The sequence below is a fragment of the Python bivittatus genome, unplaced genomic scaffold (genome assembly GCF_059951505.1).
Source record: "Python bivittatus isolate LINGU-HERP-01145 unplaced genomic scaffold, Pbiv_v1 ctg000570_np1212, whole genome shotgun sequence".
NCBI lineage: Eukaryota > Metazoa > Chordata > Lepidosauria > Squamata > Pythonidae > Python > Python bivittatus.
In genome coordinates this window covers 16,963,916-16,984,562 of record NW_028277097.1, presented here as the reverse complement: position 1 = coordinate 16,984,562, position 20,647 = coordinate 16,963,916, and the positions used below count along the sequence as shown (strand labels likewise).

The 20,647-nt window shown below is 42.2% G+C and overlaps 1 protein-coding gene across 1 annotated transcript in view; it reads right to left on the bottom strand.

Annotated features, from left to right (window-relative positions):
* Positions 1-20,647, bottom strand: part of SKOR2 (SKI family transcriptional corepressor 2) — a 43,711-nt gene continuing 23,064 nt past the window's right edge. Inside the window, exons 6-8 of the mRNA XM_088152997.1 lie at positions 11,820-11,887; positions 8,336-8,401; positions 1-88 (exon numbers count right to left, since the gene is read on the bottom strand). Of these exons, the coding sequence (XP_088009123.1) occupies positions 8,339-8,401; positions 11,820-11,887 (131 nt within the window). The 3' untranslated portion in view covers positions 1-88; positions 8,336-8,338. The remainder of the gene's footprint in view (positions 89-8,335; positions 8,402-11,819; positions 11,888-20,647) is intronic.

Below are 20,647 nucleotides of genomic sequence, written 5' to 3'. Positions count from 1 at the left end.
ATACTCAAGGTCCTTCCATTTTCAGTCTTCAGATACATCCAAACGCAGAGTGATGGGTAGTATCTTACAAGAGGATCTTGTGGTCCTGCTGCAAGGACAGAGAAAAGGAAACATTAGAAAACTTTGAGGCCACCAACTGGAGCTGATGATATCGCTTAAAGCCCAGCTAGGTGGCAATATCTAGCCAACCTTGACTGATCTCCAAAACTAAGTGGGATTAGATCAAGATAGTACTTGGACAGGAGGCCACCAGAAGATCCTAAGGCCATAGACTAGGGGGGCTTCAGCAAAACTTTAGAAGGTGGCAATGGCAAACTAGTTTCACATTACAGCAGTGAAAGATTCATGGATGTGTCCATGTACATCACCAAGAGTCATGTTTGACCTGACAAAATCTTTCCTTGGCCCAGCTAGATAGCAGCACCTAGCTAACCTTGTTTGAGTTTAGAAGCTAAGCAGAATCAGAATACTTGAATGGGAGCCCACAAGGCAACCCCAATCTGTAAAGTTGAAAAATATCCCAGAAGATAGCAATGGCAATCCACTTCCATAATTTGCCAAGAACTACATGGACGAGGAGCAAGTGGTAACCATGGCTGGGGTAGGAGGGCTTTTCATGAATTCAACTTGTATGCCAATTGTGCCCATTCCTAGACTGGGAGGCCCTGCTCATAACAACTTGTACCCTAGTCACTTCTTGTTTGGACTACAGCAATACACTGTACATGGGGCTGCCCTTGAAGACCACCCAGAAACTTCAACTGGTCCAGAATGCTGCTGCGTGAGCTGCACTGGCTCCCAGTTTCTTTCCAGATGCAAGTCAAGGTGCTGGTTATCACCTCCAAAGCCCTGTATGGCATGGGTCCAGGTTATCTGAGGGAGCCCTTCTCCCTGAGGACATCTACCTGTCCTACAAGATTGGATAAGGGGGCTCGCTCCAGGTCCCCTCTATTAAATGTTGTCCTCTTGTGGGACCTGGGAAGCAAGTCTTTTCCATGGCTGTGCCTACCAATGGAACAGCCTCCCCTGAGATAGGAAGAGCCCCCTACCCTCTTTGCCTTCTGGAAGACTGTTCAGCTCCGGCTATTCCCTTCGTGCTGGGTCAGGATGAGAGGTGAGCTCAGCATTTTTTGAGAGGCACTATTATGCTGCTAGCGATGTGCTAGAGTTTTCATCTTGTGTTCTTACTTGTGTATTTGTTAGCCAGCTAGGGTTGTTTTTCAAACTTGGCAACTTGAAGATGGGTGGACTTCAACTCCCAGAATTCCCAGCCAACACCAATTCCGGGAGTTGAAGTCCACCCATTTTCAAGTTGCCAAGTTTGAATAACATCGTTTATTATATAAAATATATATAATATAATACAGGTGACCATATAGAATTTTCAAATAAATAAATAATAAATGCAGTCTCCAGGACCTCAGCTCAACTTGAGGGCATCCTTATTTTATATGACTAAAATCGTGAATTTTACTTAATCCATTTTAATTAAAAACCTGACAGTCACAAGGCAAAGCTCAAGCCAATCAATGTGTCTTGAATGGGGGGAGGGGGGAAGTGTCTCCACTTTCACAATATAAAATTATAATAAACATATCATGTCTTTTTCAAAACGTGTTAGCGGATTTACATCAAGCATATAAACGAGAATGGCAAACCGACTGGCAAAATGAATCCAGTACAGTACAGCTTTATCTGCCTCATTCACTGGTGTCAATTCCAAGAGAAGAGCCCTTATTGCCAGCCGTGGCCCTAAGGCTGCTGTGTGGGTGGGATAGGAAGTGAAGATGAAAGCATCACCGATCTTTTCGGTCCTTCTGACCCTGAAGATGGCCTTTGTTTCTCGAATTGCACCCGAACAGGATTTGCACAGAAGATGCCAACAGACGGCTCCCTAAAGCAGTGTTTCTCAACCTTGGCAACCTTAAGATGAGTGGACTTCAACACCCAGAATTCCCCAGCCAGTAAGTATTTTGGTGTCCAATCTTCAAATGTGGGCAAAACGCTCACTGTTTTGACCATTTCTGCAATTTCCCCTAAGTTATGCATTATTTTAATGAGTGCATTTTGGTACATGATTCATTACCTCGTGCCTAAGTGGCTAAACAAGATTACAAAGTTCTGAGAACTTTGGATTTCATATGAACCCTCGTTTCGGTTGGTGGAGTCATTCAAAAAAGCAAAATTAGGTAAGTTGGCACTCAATGCAAATAAAACACATTGCTCCCCCCGTTCCCTCCCCAAAGTGTAATGATCAGCCGGAGCAAAAGTAGTCCTATTCCACCCTGTTGAAAACTTTCCAGGGTAGATTGAAGCTGCAAGCTGCACTGCATTGTAACTGGGACTGAGGTATGTACCAGGGCTAAAATGACAAACCACCACAAATCCAAAATGGGCCATTTCTAAAAAGTAATTTTTCAATTTTCAGTTAATCTGAAAATCTCCAATCTGGCATAAATACATTTTTGGTTTGGGGAGCAAACCGAAGACAAGAGAATTGTTTCAGATTCCCGTGCACTTACAGTAGCTTCAGGCCACTTCTATGCTAAATTGTTGACTTGAGAGCTGAGTCCATTTATTTACATTTATGTAAATCTGTTCCAGTAATAGAGAATAGATGTAGCTCAGGGTTGAATTGTTGGGTTCAGGTGTACTCTGAGCTTGGTTGTTTTCCTGCAGAGATGTTGTTACCAAGCTAGGGAGCATCATTAGCGCATGGAGGATGGCACTTAGCCTGGTAACTTAATGCTTGCAGGAAAACAACCAAGCTCATGTAATTTTGCATTGATTCAACTGCAGTAAAACTGGTCTTTTTTTTCTTCCAGTGCTGGAGTTCTATGGAGCTTGAGGCCGGTCCACTACCAAGTACCCTTTCTTTACCACACCTCTTGGCTCCTGGCCCTAACAGATATTCACTTGTTCGTCCGTCCGTCCATCCATCCATCCATCCATCCATCCATCCATCCATCCACCCACCCACTCACTCACTCACTCACTCACTCACTCACTCTATACAGCTTCCCACTCGCAGTGGTGACTTCGGGTGGCTAACGTCAGACTATGAGCGGCAAAGAGAATATGAAAGCAAAGAGCTAAAAACGTACATCGAAGACCATTCACACATTAGCTAGTAAACCCCTTAAAGATGGGTTTACCTAACCCCCAGACCCCATGCCTTTCGCAATATCCCCCCCGGGAACTGCTCTGCTGTTCTTTCTGCGTACGATCGAACAAGTGCACCTAACATAAAGGCTAAGAATGTGGGGGGGGGGGCGCATGCAAGCAATTTTCTTGTTTCCTTCACGTGTAGGTGAGGGGTTTTATTTACTCCAGGGCCCAGGGACAAGACAGTGAGTAAATGGCTGTTTGTTCTTAGCATTTCTGAGTCAGCAAAATGGAAAATGACTGCAGGTCATCTTCAAATGTTTTTTGAGAGATTGAGGGTTGAAAACCGCAGAATTGTGACAGTGTCTTTAATTTCAGCTCTCAGGCAGAAGAGCGATTGACTTCATCGTGATTGTTCAGCAGTGCCACTCAAAACAGTGGATTTATTCCCTCTACCTAATTCCTAGCTGTCCTAGATTGCAGGAAATAGGAGGAAAATACTATAAAAGGAAGCAACTTTTTTCTCGAATCCGCTTAAAACAAACGTTGCAGTCTTTTTCCACGCAGTTGATTTAGCTTCATGTTACAGTGAACTCTAATCTTTGAACAGCACTGCAGTCTGTATTTTCTTTTTCTTTTCTAACCCCCACTGTCTGCAGGGAAGGCAATCCAGCGACAACAGACACAGCGTGGGAAATGTTATTTACACTGTTATTCACTTCCTTTGCATATCTAAGCACGAGCTTTCTCTCACTGTCACCTCTGGCTTATGGATGTAGGATAATTCTGCTCCCTTGCAGGTTCAAAATCTTTGGGCCCGTCCAGAAATAAGAGTAATCTTGTTTACTACATAGAATGCATTTAATGTGTCTATGTCTACAGTTTAATTCCAATTCCATGTACATTCATATTAAATCAGGTCAGAATTAGCGGCCTAGCCCTCTCATTTGAGCAGACTGTGGCCCTTGCCACACCATTCAAAAATCCACTGATGCCCTCTGAAAAAGACTTCTCAAGTCCAACAGATAATTCCCACATCCAGAACCCTCTAGCAATCATTCCCAGCCTGGTGACCTTCCAGGTGTGCTTCCTCAGCCAGGGCTCTGATATATTGGGCAGAAGGAATAATCTTGAGGAACAGGAGGAAGAGCCGCAACCAAGACAAGGGTCAGATAAAAGAAACCCTAGCCTGAGGCAGAACTGTAACCTGAGAAAGTGTCTCAGACAAGGTCCTCCCTAGTTCTCACGAAGATAAAGAGAAGGAGAGAGGGAACACGTTCAGACTTGCAGAATTCTCTTACTATAATCTTATAATAAAAGCAGTATTAGCCTGCATGATTTTGGTTTCCTAGTCTGGTCTGCCTTGAAGGGCTGACACATACTTGACACTTTGAGGAAGGTAAAATGAGCCAAGAAACAACAAGACTGTATCTTTAGAATTAGGATATCCAAAGAAAGTAACCCATGCCTGAATCACCAACTAGTTGGACTACTGGAATGTACTCTACACGGGACTGTCTTTGCAGATGATTTGGAAGTTGGAGCTGGTACAGAATGAGGCAGCTGGACTGCAGGCAGGAAAATCTTTCTACTGCAGAATACACCAATTTTAAAATCTGTATTGGTTTCTAGTACAGATAGTCCTCGTTTAGCAACCACAATTGGGACCAGCAACTCTGTCATTAAACAAGGTGGTTGCTAAGTGAAACAGCAACTGTGCTTATGATCTTCCTTCAAGTTTCCTTTACTTTACAGAGCTGTGAAGATCATAAATGCGAGAACTGGTTGTAAAGTTAGTTTTTCATCACTGCAGTAATTGTGAATGGTTGCTAAACAAAGACTACCTGTAAGCTTCTGGGCCCAATTCATAGTGCTGGTCATTCACTATTAAGCCTTTTATGGGGTGGCATTGGGATCTATTGATTTTGCCCATCTGGTCTAAACATCTGCTCTGGTTGAAAGTCCCCCCATCTTGAAAGATATGTGGGGTGTGGGCTAGGCAGGAGGTCTCTTTAGTACTAGCCCCACAGTTTGAAATATACTTCTCCAGAAGGTTCTTTAGCACCATCTCTTCTTGCATTTTGCACGGCTGTTAAAGCTATGTTACTCCAATGTACTTGTGGTCTGAGTCGATGGTGGGCAACCACTGAGGTTTTCTGATATTATTGTTGTTCCTGCCTCTTTGTATTGTTTCTTGTATTCCTACTTTGTTGTTCACTGCCCAGAGTCTCAGTGGACTGGGGCAGTCCATATATATTATAAAATGGAGAAAAGAACATCAGCATTACACAAGAGATGCACCTACTCCAAATTCAATGATGGAATCACTGACTAGCAAATTGCAAGAGGTGCTAAATACAACTTCTAGAAAGGATGTAGCACTTCCAATGGGTGACTGGAATGCAAACACTGAAGAAATGGAAGAAGCTAGAAGGACAGCAAAATTTGGTAAACGGATCAATAGGGATTTGCAAAGACAATTCTCTGTTCATTGTTTACACCTGCTACAAGCAACATAAATGCAGATTCTACATCTGGACATCACTGGATGCACAACCTTGAAACAAATTGACTACATAATAGGAAAGAGATAGATGGAGGACTGCAATCCAGTCAGCCAGGACATTTCCAGGTGCAGACCATGGAGCAGACCATTAGTTATTAATGTGGACTATGTGGGCTAAACTAAGAAAATTAAAGTGAGTAGGTGTGCCAGCAAGATTTGATCTGGGGGACAGTCAATCAGAGTATAAATTCAATGGATTGGGTTCCTTATCCTCCCACCCCATCCAGGAGCAATGGGAAGAGATAAGAAATACTGGGAAAACTCAAGCAGAAGGAAATACTTCCATAATTTTAAAGGGGTAAAAGTCCAAATGGCCTTCAGAACAAGCTACTGCAATAACCAGTGATGGAGAAGGAAAGCCTTGCCAACAAGACAAATGTACAATGATTGACTGCAAACTTGGACATGGAAAGATCAAACAGAAGAAAATTAAAAAGAAAAGGGAAACGAGAGTTTTTTTTGAAGATCAGAGAAAATTTACAGCTAAGGTAGAACTATTCAAGAACAATTACAGAAGAGACCTAATAGAGGCAACTGAAGATGAAAAAACTATACTGACATCCTTTATAAACAGGATTGTAGAATAACAGCAAGATTTGTGGTGACAAGGCTATATAAGTGAGATACAGCAGGCAATATACCAGCTGTTAAGTAGGAAAACACCAGCTACAGATAAAGCAACCATTGATCTGTTTAAAGCTGCAGGAGAAGAGGCAGTTAAAATGCTAACAGCTTCACATCAACAAATGTGGAACAAGAATGTGCAGTCTGGAGATTGGAAAAGATTGTTGCGAAACACATAAATAAGAAGGGGAATGCAACAGAATGTGCAGATTACTGAACCACTGCATTCTCACACGAGCAAAGTTTTGCTTAAGAAGATTAGAGCCGTACAAGGAGGAAAAAAAAATGCCAGGTTCAGACATGAAATCAGATAGCTAACGTAAGATGAATAACGGAGAATAATTTAAGAAGACTTAAACTGACTACAGCAAGGTTTTGATCGTGTGCATCATACCAGAATGTGAAATTTACTGTGACTTCTGGCTCTGCCAGAACATGTGCTTACTCTTCTGAGGAATCTTTACAATGAATAAGAAGCTACTATAAGAATTGAGGGTTTTTTGGCGGGGGGGGGGTCAGAATAGGAAAGGGAGTGAGACATACAATCCATCTTTGTTGCATGTTATAACAAATAATTTGTTATTTGTAACAAATAATTTATTATAAATAAATAGCTTTCAAGAAAGGAAGAGACAATGACTGGAATCAAAACTGAAAGCTAAAATACTAACAGTTTGAGACATGAAACTACTTTATCTGCAAGTAAAGAAGGCTTTGAAGAACTCATTATGAAACATCAATGAAAAGTGAAAAATATTGGCTAATTGTTAAATACTAAAAAGACAGAGTGGATGTCAACCTGCTGAATTCACACTAGATATTTTTCTTTCCCTGGGTCAAGAATAAAGGTGGATGGTATGCTGGAGAAGGAAAGAGGAGATTAATCTTAGAGAGGAAGATGATAAACAAGATCATGGAGGAAATTCTATGAGAACAAGAATCAGAATAGTTAAAATGAAATCATTTTTCACTGCTGTGAAAGCTAGACATTGAGAATGAACAAGAGAAAGACGACACACACTTGAATTAAAGTTTTGGAGATGGTTACTAAGAGCACTATGGATTACAAAAGAACCAACCATCCAATGCTGGACCAAATAAAGGATGAGTGCGCCCTTGAGGGGATGAGCAGCAAGCAAAAACTCACATACTTTGGGGATGTCGTACAAGGTGATGATGGAATACCAAAAAAAAAGCACTTGGCTAGGTGGAGAGAAGTAAAAGACGACGACGACACTGGGCAAGGCAGATGGACATGAGACGGGAAATCACTGTCACGTACTTAGAATCACTTGGAGGAACTATGGATTATCCCTGAGAACAAGTCAAGATGGTGGGCGTTTGCACATACAGTCAACAGGTATCAGGCCCAGTGGAAGGATCTGGCCATCTCTAATGAAAGACCATGTTAGACTGAGTGCTGACATGAACTAGGTGGTGCTATACTATGCTTGGGGATGACACACATGGGCAGCATGCATGGACGGCATAGCATTTTCTCACTTTTTCCTTTTTTGGGGTGGAATCAATGGCTTTTAATTGTTTAAAGAGACTATATTAAAATAGTTTTAGGGTTTCCACTACGGTTGCTTCATAATTCTTTCCTCCAAATGGAAAATGGGCCATTTGATATTCAACTACATTTTACAGCAGGGTGAGAAGAGTCTCAGAGGCCACAGGAAGCTGAGTTCTTCTGCGCACATCTGATGCACATGAAAAACCTCAGCTTTGGAAGAGACTGCCAGAAGTTGCAGCTGCTGTACACGGTGCTTTGCTAAAAAGTCCGTAACCATGTGGCCAATAACCACATGGAAGTACTAAGACAGAATGTTCAACATTTTATTGTCTTATGGATGGAGCCAATTTGATTCTTTGCATTTATGCTTCTTAGCATTTCAGGTTTACCTGTTTTTTGGGGTTACAGTTCAGCAGGATTGTGAAGTTCTCCTGCTCAGAGATCTCACTGAAGTTCATATAGCAAGAACTCAATAGCCACGGGGCAAAATGTTTGGGGCCCATTCCCCACTCCTGCTAGCTCACCTTTTAGCTTTTGCTGAGATGTGTGCCAAGTTTTTCTTTCCTGATCAAGCTTGCTGCATAGGGGATCTGAAAGAAAACAGAGAAACATCTCACCAAGTGGCCGTGAGTAAGCAAAGAAAGATGAGATATCAAAGAAGGCATCCTAAAGCACAGAGTAGATGTTTGCTTCTAGAAATCAAGTAGGCAGTTATACCTATTAAGCAGATCACAAGACTGACTTGGATGAGAATAATGTGTACATATTTCATTTGAAGCGAGTAAATATATAATAGAAAAAAAGTGATTATCCTGTAGAAGATCATCATCTATTTAAGTAACCACTGCTGGCTGCAAAATGCCATTGAATGCCTGGTTTACAATATAGTACTTCAATCCAAGTTTTAACTTCTAGATCAGTGTTTCTCAACCTTGGCAACCTTACGACCTATGGACTTCAATTCCCAGAATTCCCCAGCCAGCAAGGCTGGCTGGGGAATTCTGGGAGTTGAAGTCCACAGGTCTTAAAGTTGCCAAGGTTGAGAAACACTGATCTAGATGATCCTGGTGGGTATCAGAGCTTTTTCACACCAAAGTATTTCCTCTCCCCTATCCTTCACAAACCAGGTTGAAGATAGCTTATGGTCACCTTCTCACCTGCCATGCTGGCTAGGGAATTCTGGGAATTGAAGTCCACACATCTTAAAGTTGCTAAGGTTGAGAAACTCTGCACTAAACCCATCTGTATTCTTCCTCCCACCGACCAAGAGAGTTTATACAAGTAGTCATTCCAGCACATCCTGAAAGCTACTACTATTCCTGCGTACATCGTCCTACTCCACACCAGAGCCCCCAGATCTAGGCTGCAAGAATCTGTACAGCCACCAGATGGCAGCAGAGCATCCGAGTTCCCAGTTTTTGCTGTTTGGATTTTGGCAGCCCAGTTCTGATAGCCTTATCCCCCACTAGTTCCGAGAGGAAATAAAACAAATTGCAATCTCTCTTCCTCATTTCTACGACCGATGAACTCTGTTCCCACAATCTGTTCAACTGGCTTCGCAAGGGGGTGAATGTGCCAGGAGAACGCCAAAAAGGATCAGCTGGCCCAGTCAATTAATTCACAGGCTGTTGCACTTAACCCCAAACAGGCCTTGTCATGCACAGGGTTAGGCTAACTTAACTGGTGGGAATGTCACAGAGATGCCCACATTCTGTGCCTACGTCTCTTCACTGAAAAAGCAAATCTATGAGCAATCGCTATAAAGGGTCACTGCACAAAGCACCATTTCAACATCGCAACCTTTTGTCATGAGGATAAAAACATGGAAAGCCCCATATGTGCTACCTTGAACTCCCACGTATAAAGCAAGCTACACAGGCAATAATAAAACACAATACTCTTCTCAGTGGTGATGGTGAAAGGCTAATTCCCAGCAGGAAAAAACCAAGTGAGCAAGAGGATGTTCTGTTGATGTCTTTTCTCACAACCTACTCTTCCATCTGCCCTTGGCAGCCCCAGCTCACGTGTGCCGGCTTTCTGCTGGCAAGAGTGGAACAGTCAAAGAGAAAGGCCACCTTGCATTTCCCATTGACCTGGAACAGCCGAGGAAGTCAATCCATCAGGAAACCATAACAAGAGTCTTTACAAACCCACTGATGGAGAAAAGCTGAAAAAGACACCTCCTGATTGAGCTTTATTGTAATTGCAAACACTAAACTGCTTTCCCTGCTAAGTTGCTAGAAGGTGCAGTAATAATTGAGAAGCAGGAGAGGGCACTGGGAGACTGAGTTGCCACACAAAGCCTATTCTAGCTTGAAACCCTTCCATCACATTGGCAGGAAAACAATGTGGATGTTGTGTGTGAAGTCAGGCTCTTAAAGGCAATTTTGTCTTGTTAGGTGTCTTGTCATTACTCCCAGAACTCCTCAAAAACTCGAGGAGGTTGGTGTGGCAGGAGGCATCTCCCATAGTTGGCCAAATAGTTCTACAGCTTACATGTATGGTTGCCAACTGACTAGGAGAAAGAAAGGCCAGTTGGTTTCTGGACCTTTAACAGTAAGCTGGCCAAACTGTCAGGTGAAACTCTTCTTGGCACTCAAACAAACCTGATCATCTGCTAAAATTTGCCTTGATTCATGAAAGAAGGAATGATGGAAAGCAGATCTGTCTTATAGCTGCAATGCTTTGATTTCAGACCCTACCTTTTAGTGCCAAGTTCCATGGCCTCCAAAGAAATCAGGGATAGAAAAGAATGAAATTATGAATCACTTTCCATAGCTCAATAGCAAAGTAAACAAGTGCAAAAAGACTATCATGTTGAATAATCTCCTTCAAGGTTCCAGCCCATTGTGGCCATCCAGGAGACTTCCTTCCATTTCCCTTCCCTTCCCGTAGTCAACCAGCATCACCACTCTTCACTATGTCTTTTGGATCCCCCATTCCCCAAGTTTTATTTTGGGATGTCTAAAACGCTTTCATCTCTGCTGATATTTTCTCCCTTGAGGATGGTCAATGCCATTTTGCCTACCTGAAGATTTATGTTTGGGAAATTGAGGTGGATTATAGTACTAAGACCACCATATTTGGGCTGCAAGCCTCCGAGGAGCAACTAGATGGCAACTAAATGATACCAGAAACTTCTAACATTGGGGCCACTGCAAATGAATCCCTATCTCCTGTCCATACCAACCTGTGACAGATTGTAACATGTAAACAGGATTACAGGGGCAAATATGGTCTTTGAAGAACCAGATCAAAACCTTTTCATGCTTTAAAGATTAGGAGTGGAGGGTACATACTCAGAATTACTTTTTCAGATTTCCTGGTTCCCACTAGCATCTGGGTGTCCTTGTTATTTTTTTTAACTAAAGCTACCCTGTCAGCCTCATGGGGTGAACCAGACAGGAATCACAACCAGATGAGCTAATTCTACTTTATTGTAAAGCTACCTTGACAGACTCTTGCAAGTCTGTGAAAGTACATCTCTCCCCACATCTCTTTTACAGCTCGAGAAACTAGGGAGGTTCCCTTCTGAGCCTCTTGCCCCACCCACTATCCAGTTGTGGGCTATGCTGTCTCTTATCTGACCGTTCCCTTGGCAGTGTCTCTTGGCCCAGTCTCCCAAGGTCTTTCCCACACACTGCCACATCATCAAGTTTGGTATAGTGGTTAAGGCACCCGGCTAGAAACTGGGAGATTGTGAGTTCTAGTCCTACTTTAGGCACAAAGCCAGCTGAGTGACCTTGAGCCTGTCCCCCTCTCTCAGCCCTAGGAAGCAGGGAAGGGCAAATGATTTCTGAAAAGGTGGCCAAGAAAATTGCAGGCAGTCGCCAAGAGTCAAGACTGACTCAAAAGCACAAAATAATTTAAATAGTACTAATGCTCTGCATGCAGGAAATCCCAAATTCCTTTGTTCAGATCAGTGCAAATATTCATAGACGTTTGTGCTAAGCTATCAGATGAGTGCATTTTTAATCCAAAGACATGGAGCAGAGGAGAGTATCTTACAATTTGTAATTGTTGAACCATTTCTTCTCTGTAGGCCAACTCCCGCTTCATCTGATCTTGAAAATTATCTGTGCAGAAAAGAGGGCAAAGAAAGGAAAAGCACATGAATTTTCCTGTTAGACGCTTCCAATTCTGGTTTTTATTTTATTTTTTTTAAAGGCTACAGTTTGTTACTTTGTGTGAATTTTGCACTGAAGGAATATTGGTTACTGAAAAACGCAGTCCTAGATGTGCAGAGGTGTTAGATTGTATGTTATGTTACATGAAACAAAGTATTTAAGCAATTATCCTTAGTCTGTATACAGGTAGTCCTCTGTTAATGATGGTGATTGGGACTGAAATTTCCATCGCTAAGTGATGCGGTCAGTGGCTAGCCCCACAGAGGCCTGCTGTCTTCAGCCCCAGATTCTTGGACTCTCCTTTTCCTCTTTTTTAGTAATGTTTTTAAAATTTTGATGTTTTATGTATTTATATGTATTTATGGTTTTAATGTTTTGTGTGAGCCGCCCAGAGTCCCCCATTGGGGGGAGATGGGTGGGGGAGAAATTTAATCAATCAATCAATCAATCAATCAATCGCAATGTTACATGACCATGTCGCTTAGCGATGGCAATCCGGCATTCTCCATTGCCATTCTTAAGCGAGAATGGCAGGTCCTTAAGCAAGGACCTCCTCACAACTTCCTGCCGGCTTCCAACAAGCAAAATCCGTGAGGAAGCCAGCAGGAAGTTGCAAGTGCCAGCTGGCTCACAAGCAGGCTGGCAGGCAGGTAAGTGGTTGCTGTCAGGTGGGGGAAGACGCAGAGGTGGCTGCAGCAGCACACACAAGTGATTCTGGGCCCAGGGGTGGCTGCTGCCAGGTAGGGGAGACTTACCCAAGTGACTTGTGACCTTCCCTGCCAGCTTCCCCATTGATTTTGCTTGTGGGAAGCTGGGAGGGAAGGTCGCAAATGGCGATCATGTAACTGCAGGAAGCTGAAACCATTGTACAGATAGTCCTCACTACAACCATTCACTTAACGACGGCCCGGAGTTACAACGGCCTTGGGAAAAGTGCTTTACAACCCCACGGTCATGTGATCGCAATTTGCGACCTTTTTTATGATCGTCATTATGCGAATCACTGTGGTCATTAAGCAAATCATGTGGTCGTTAAGTAAATCATGGTTGCTAGTGAATTCCAGCAAAAATCCCCATTGGGGAAGCTGGATTCGCTTAACCACCATGTGATTCACTTAATGATCACAGTGATTCGCTTAACAATCATCATAAAAAAGGTAATAAAATCAAATCTGATTCGCTTAACAACCAAATCACTTCGCAACCTAAATGCTGGTCCCTGTTGTGGTTGGATAGCGAGGACTACCTGTAAGCACGGGCCGGTTGCCAAGTGCCTGGATCGTGATCACATGACCACAGGGATGTTGGGATGGCTGGAACTTTGAGGACCAATCTTAAGTCCCACTTGTTCAGTGCCATTGCAACTTTGAATAGCCACTGAACGAGTGGTTGGTAAGTGAGGACTACCTGTATTACATTTGAAGCACTGTACCATCGCTTGGGAATGACAGGAAATGTAATTCCACCCCTCATGACACTATGTCTAGGGCTACCAAATCTGGGCTGCAAAATTCAAGTTGATTATGAGATAGCACTTCTAGCTGTGGTGTGGTAGTTATCCAGATGTTTGCCACCCATATTTGGTAGCCTAATCAGGTTGGAGAGAGCTGATACGTGAAAGGACATTTTTCATCTGCTTTTCATGGTTCTTACTCCCCCCACATTATAAATGTTGTTTGATAACCCCATGTCAGCCCAGAGTTCTCCCTCATGGCACAAATGACCAGGCTCAGATTATCCTACTTGGGACAGGAGGATCCCTGGAGAAGGCTCTGATGCTGGGAAGGGTGGAAGGAAAGAGAAGAGGACAACTAGCAGCAAGGCGGATGGACTCAGTTGCAGTGACAACAGGTACACCATTGGGAGACTTGAAAGAGCAGGTTAGGGATAGATCGTCCTGGAGAATATCTACTGTATGTGGTCACTAGGAGTTGAAAATGACTTGATGGCACTCAATCAATCAATCAATCAATCAATCGGATAACCCCAGGACCTTGGTAGAGGTAGCCAAAGGAAAACCATCACTTTTAATAATATGAGCCACTGCTATCTGAAGGAAATAAAAATGTTGCTTTGGCGGTGGATGAACAAGGCCAAACGAAGAGCCTCTAGCGGAGTGGGTAGAATTAAAAAAAAAGTGATTAAATTATTTGGGATGAAACTGAAATAAGGGAACGCCGGAAGGAGCGTTTTAGAGATTTGCAAGGTAGGATAGTGAGATGTTGAAGAGTGGGATGGGAATAAAAGTAAGTGTCCAAGAAAAAAAAAAAATCGATGAAACCATGGTAAAAAAAATGCAGTGAGAATGTTGAAAAATGGTAGAACTGCAGGTGCGGATGGAGAAATATTAAAATATCGTTTACTTATGGAATGGCTGTGAGAGTTGTTTAACATGTGCATCAAGCTTGCATCTGTGCCCAGCAACTGGAGGAATGCCATTATTATTCCCCTACAGAAAGGAGAAAGTAGTAAGAGTGAAGGCAAAAACTACAGGGGGATTAATATGCTTGGAAATTGTTTGGCATAATTCTGATTGAAAGGATGAAAGGAGCAGAATTGGAGAAATGCAGTGTGTCTTTATGCCAGGCAGAGAGCGCGCAGACCGGGTTTTTGCTCTTCAGCAGCTCCCTGAAGGATATATGAACATGAGAAAGAAAATTTATTGTACATTTGTTGATTTAACATGCAATATAATGAATAGACTTTGATTATGGAGCATCTGTGTGCTTATCGAGTTGAAGGTTAGTTGCTGAATGTAATTACAGTAGTCTTCTTGGAGTTGGGCAACCTTTACATATCCAATAAATAAATTAAAAAATGGAAGTAAAGCATGCATGAGAATAAATAGAATGCTTAGCAAACAATACAGCACTGAATTGGGAGTAAGACAAGGACAAAACAATTGGTTGTTTTAATGTATTTATGGATATAGGTTTAAGGAATGTTTGTGTTGATATTAGAGGGTTAAAGGTTCACTGGAGTTGTGAAAGTACCTGTACTTTTGCATAAAGACTATGCGGTATTCTTAACTGAGAACCTGAATGATTTGCAGAGAATATTAGAGAGAGTGTACCCTGCAACAAGCATGGATCTGATAATTAACATATGAAAGACCAACAATTTTGTCAAGTTGTGTTTGACAAAGAAAATGGATAAGTGATTACAAGGTATACATACATGGAGAAAATCTAAAGCGAGTAGATGAATGTGTATCTCCCCTTTATTACAGGTGGGAATATGGAAAATATTTCAGATGCATCAATGCCGCTAGAAAGCCAATGAGTAGTAGGTTGTTGGTTATGAGGAATGAATGTTTGCCAAAAGAAGAGAAAGAAGAAAGTACTTCTGCTCATTTTCTTCTCTAGAATTGGGGAATTCAGGAGAAGCATAAGTGTCAGTTGAATGCAGTGGGAATGGGCTACTTAAGAAGCGCATGTGATAATACAAGAAGAGGCAGGACCAAGGATGAATGGGTTTTGAATGAATGTGGACTGAATATAAAAATGAATTCCCAGGATGAAATAAACAGGCTGAGGTGTTTGGGTCATAGAGAGAGAACGAGGACTGAATTGCAACACAATTACGTACATGAAGGAAGAGTGAACAAGCCCAGAGGAAGATGGAGAAAAATCACGTGAAGATGGGGGTGGATGAGATCCTCAGAAAGCAAATTAAAGATTAAAGAGCAAAAGGCAATGCACGAAGTGGTAGATGAGTGTGGGGGAGCCCGGATGGTTTGCAGGAATGGAAGGCTACGAAGAAGTACACTGAATGGTCCTGGTCTTGGTGTAAACAAGTTTTATTTTCATTTTCATGTCTTGGCTTTTTCCTACTCCTTTTCTGCACTCTGCATCACGTTCCTTCTCCTGGAAGGAGACCGCATGACGGATGCGTGTGTGTACAGCCATTTCTATAAAGATCTGGTACATTCAAAGTGGTTAACATGCATTACCCTGCCCTAACCCTTACAACATCCTTGTGAAGCTTGCCTTTCAAAGAACGTCTCTTTGGGATGACCTGTGTGGTGCCCTGTCTCTTTAAGGCTCTTGACTCAGCAAATGGGAGCCTATAAATTAGCTCCCTGGCTCCTTTTCAGATGATCCATTGTCCTTTGCTTTTCTTTCTCTGCGTCCTTGGGTTTCTGATAATAAATGTTTCCTCTCTCGACAACATCAATGCTTTGGGATGCGTTTGTATTTATGCAGCTCTCCCACGTTACTGGGTGGGAGATCCTGGTTTGGATTTCTCTTACTTTGGCACAGACTGAGCACTGCAGCTTTTGTGACAACATAGTGGGAAACACAGCTTCTGTTTGTACTTCGCTGAAGCTTTCCTAATCAACAAAAGAGAGCTTCCTTACGCAGAAAAGAAACCCTTTGTGGTTTGTGATCCTCTTGGTTCTCCCATTGCTGGAGGCTGAAATGATGTTGACAAGAATGTTTTGACACTCAGGACAACCTGCATTCCTCATAGGATCTTGTGCTGAAGCATTCCCCCTTTTGAAACAATACGCACATTTGTGCCGATGCTACTAGAAGTGTGACAGCAGCACTCAAAATGGTTAATTTAGACCTAGTCTGATGAGATGGTGAAGGGGAACAGCAAAGAAAGAGATGACTTGTAAGGATGTCAGATCTTACTCTAGAGCAGTGTTTCTCAACCTCAGCAACTTTAAGATGTGCGGACTTCAACTCCCAGAATTTCCCAGCCAGGGAATTCTGGAAGTTGAAGTCCGCACATCTTAAAGTTCCCAAGGTTGAGAAACACTGCTCTAGAAGCAAGCAAAATATGGTCTCTAGATAAAGAACTCAGCTGCAGATTAAAGTAACAACACCAGCATCTTGCTAACACTTCCTGCCATATATCATTCACCGAAAAAGATTGAGAAAGGGCTCCTGAAGGGTTCTTAAATCCAAGAAATGACAAACTACAGATGGATATGACTGAAGCAAGAAAAAATGTGACCACTGTGGGACAATATACGAGCTTTGGAACTGCCCTGCATTTGGGAAGATCTGCCATGAAGGTGTTATAAAAAAATCATTATTTCAGAGTATGGCAATTCAACTCAATGAATACTATTAAGGAACAGGAAGGAAGGAAGGAAGGAAGGAAGGAAGGAAGGAAGGAAGGAAGGAAGGAAGGAAGGAAGGAAGGAAGGAAGGAAGGAAGGAAGGAAGGATGGATGGATAGATAGATAGATAGATAGATAGATAGATAGATAGATAGATAGATAATTTGTTTATTGGAGCCTTTTGTCTACCTTTCTAGTCTACCTTTCTTCAGAGTGCAAGTTAGGAGGCTTGATGTTCACATAACCTAAGATCTTAAGAGGACTTCTAGTGCTGGTGAAAGTTGGCATGAGAGTGGATGTTTTCGTTTTGCCACTAGAAACAGTTTGTGAGTTGCCCAGCAAGAATAAACTAGTCAAGAGTAACATAAGTCATGCAGCTGTTAAATGTCAACCCTTAAGGAAGACAACCAAGTTACTATTTTATAGAATGTTCTCTTCTCTTCCAGTTTGGGTAGAGCAATATGTGAAGCTTTGCTCTTGGTTCATCAGTTGACATAATCATAAATATAGTTGAACCTTTAACACAAGAATGTTAAAGGTCGTTTTCTTTATATTCCAATGTTTTTGATGGCAGGGAAAGTTAAAAAGTCAACATGGTGGCCACCACTGCATAATCAGAGACCTTTGGCATTGGGTGGCTAATACAGGTAGTTCTCATTTAGCAACCACAATTGGGACCATCATTAAGTGAAGCAGTTGCTAAGTGAAACGGCGACTAAGCTTACAATCTTACTTCAGCTTTCCTTTGCTTTACAGACCTGCAAAGGTCATAAAGGTGAGGATTGGTTGCAAAGTTACTTTTTCATCACCATCGTAACTTTGAATGGTCACTAAACAAGGACTACCTGTAAAGTCAAATAAATAAATAATACAAGCCCCACCACTTTTTTACATGTTTCACATGTACAATGCATGCAAAAAAGGGTAGACTTTCCTTATGCAATCGCAACCACTATGTAGACTCTCCCTGCGGATGCCCTGTTTAAAGGTATTAGTGAATTTGAAGTGCTTCACCAAAGCTAGCCTTTGCAGGACCTGCTTGTTCTTGCCACATTAAGAATTACAGCAAGCAGGGGAGTGATACCAAGACATCACAAAAATAGGCATGGTTTGATTTCCAAAATGCAATTGCATGGGAGGAGGGGTGTCAGCTTACATTTATGGTATGTTAAATCTTTTCAACACCTTGCATGATCATTTAGCCTGGTTTTCCACTCAGAACAGGACACTGGTGCTTTTGCTAAATGTGGGTGCTCTACTAAATGTTAGGGGCATTCTTCCAGGTGATCTCTGGGAGATACATTCCACCGTTTGGTTGCAAGAAGCCTATCTCTACTACAAAGTATTATATTTCTGAGCAAACAAACAGCTCACCTAAAGCCACCTCATTCTGGCAGTGATTGGAATGAAAGTGGACAACCTCTAATTCACAAGTGCACCAACTACTATCTCTTGTATGTTTAGCTGTGAATGCTGGACATTAAGATAGAATGAAAGGAAGAAGATAACCCTTCAAATTATGGATCTGGAGACAGTTAATAACACATGGAGGGCAAGCCGAAGCCATCCGTCACTCTTGGACCAAAGAAGGATTGACTGCCTTCTTCTGGTGATGACCATCAAGTAGAAATTCACTTACTCTGGGCATGCAATGATAGACTAAAAAAACCTACCATGCTTGGCAAGACTGAGGGATGTAGGAGAACAGGAAGTCAACAACTACGATGGACAGATGGTATCAAGGCAGTTACAGGATGTTCTTTGGAAAAACTAGAAGGTATCACTTGGGTGAGGTCAAGCTGGCAAGCCTTTGTCCAAGCCAACCCCGGGAGTTGAATTCAACTTGATGGCACGAAACTAATCATATTTTGTAGCTATGGATGAAATCCTGAGCAGAAATGCCTTTTTCAGTGTAACTTCTTATAATCATCACAGCTAAATCCCAGGAGAGGACCTCAGTGCAGAAATCTGGTTTGCTGAATTGGAGCACTTCACTCTTAACCTGTCAAGGCTGTATTCACTCAACAGAGGTCACCTGATTACCAAATTAGCCTGTTCTGGGGGATTTGCACAGTGCATTGGACCACGGGTAAATCAAATGGGCTGGGTTTGTTGAATAGGCTAAGCCACAAAGCAGCAACAATAACAAAACGATCAACAGTTGATTCTGATAAGTGGGTGATTACATAAGTTTGTTAAATAAATCAAGCAAGCAAGCAACGAAGTCATCAGGGAAACACAGCAAAGGGAACTGCTGCGTTTACCTGATCTGAAGTGTATTGTCCAAACACAGTCCAAAAGATGTGGTACCAAAGATCCTACTAAGCAAAGATATGTCACAAATTGGTGGCCCCCTGGTACATACAGAAATTGGATCTCAGAACCATCCACTTGAAAGGCACCACCTTCAATTTCACTAAGTTCAAGGCTACGTCCCAAAGCCTTTTCTTTGTTTTATCTATTTTGCAAGGCTTATCGGCTCTCCAATCAAAGTTAACTCTGAGTGGTGCATGAACCTCCCCTTTGTAAACTCAAACCAAACATTCACACAAACAATGAAATAGTACCAATACAGCAAATGTGTAGAAAAACCAGTGTGTAAAAATATGGGAATGCAACAGTCCATGGGGCAAGGTTAAAGCATCAGACTAACATTTCAGACCGTGATGTCTGAAGAAACAGCCACATTTTTACAGATTTTCTCAAACCTGGGAGAAAAGGGTCCATGTGAATGTCTGGGAGGACACGATTCGACAGCTGAAGAGGCATGGTTTATATCAGTGTTTTTCAACCTTGGAAACTTTAAGATGTGTGGACTTCAACTCCCAGAATTCCCCAGCCAGCCATGCTGGCTGGGGAGTTCTGGGAGTTGGAGTCCCGCATCTTAACGTTGCCAAGTTTGAAAAAAACTGGTTTATATTCTGGTATTATTTTCTTGTTAATCAAGAACAGAACTGACCACTGCTTTGTAGTCCACCAAGATCACACATTCTTCAAACTGGCCAAAGATGTTGCCACCACATCCTTGATCAGCAGCATACAAACGTTCCATTTCCCGTTGAATGCCATTTCGTGTGTTTCTTTGCAAGCTTTATTTACATGCTAGAGAGGCATGTCCTAAATGTGACCGTGGGGTAAAAGGATACATGGAGAAAGCAGATGGGAAAGTTCCAAGTGTCTGAATCCCCGTTATCTGGCAGGTAATGAATAGATAAGAACTTGGAAACCCATCTTGTTTCTGTGTGGGTTTTAAAAAGGCTCATTTGGAAGAGTTTGGATATTTAAATAGCGGGCTGTGTGAAACAGGACGATTTGCTGTGTTTAATGATATGTCCAACTAGTTGCAGCACCCAGCGGACCTCACCTGATCTTGAAATGCAAAGCAGGGTCAAGCGTGGTTAGGACTTGGATAGGAGACAATGAGGAGATCTCAAGGCTGTAGTCTAAAACACCTCCAGCTTGTTGTGAAGAAAAGGACATGGATGGGTCTATGAAGTCATCAAGAATTGAGCTTGACATGTAACTTTGCCAAATACATTGCTGAATGTATTCCACCTTATTTTATCTTATGGCAAGAATGGGCTATGTGATTCCATGCATATTTTCCTTAAAATCCATTTTCAATAGCACATGTT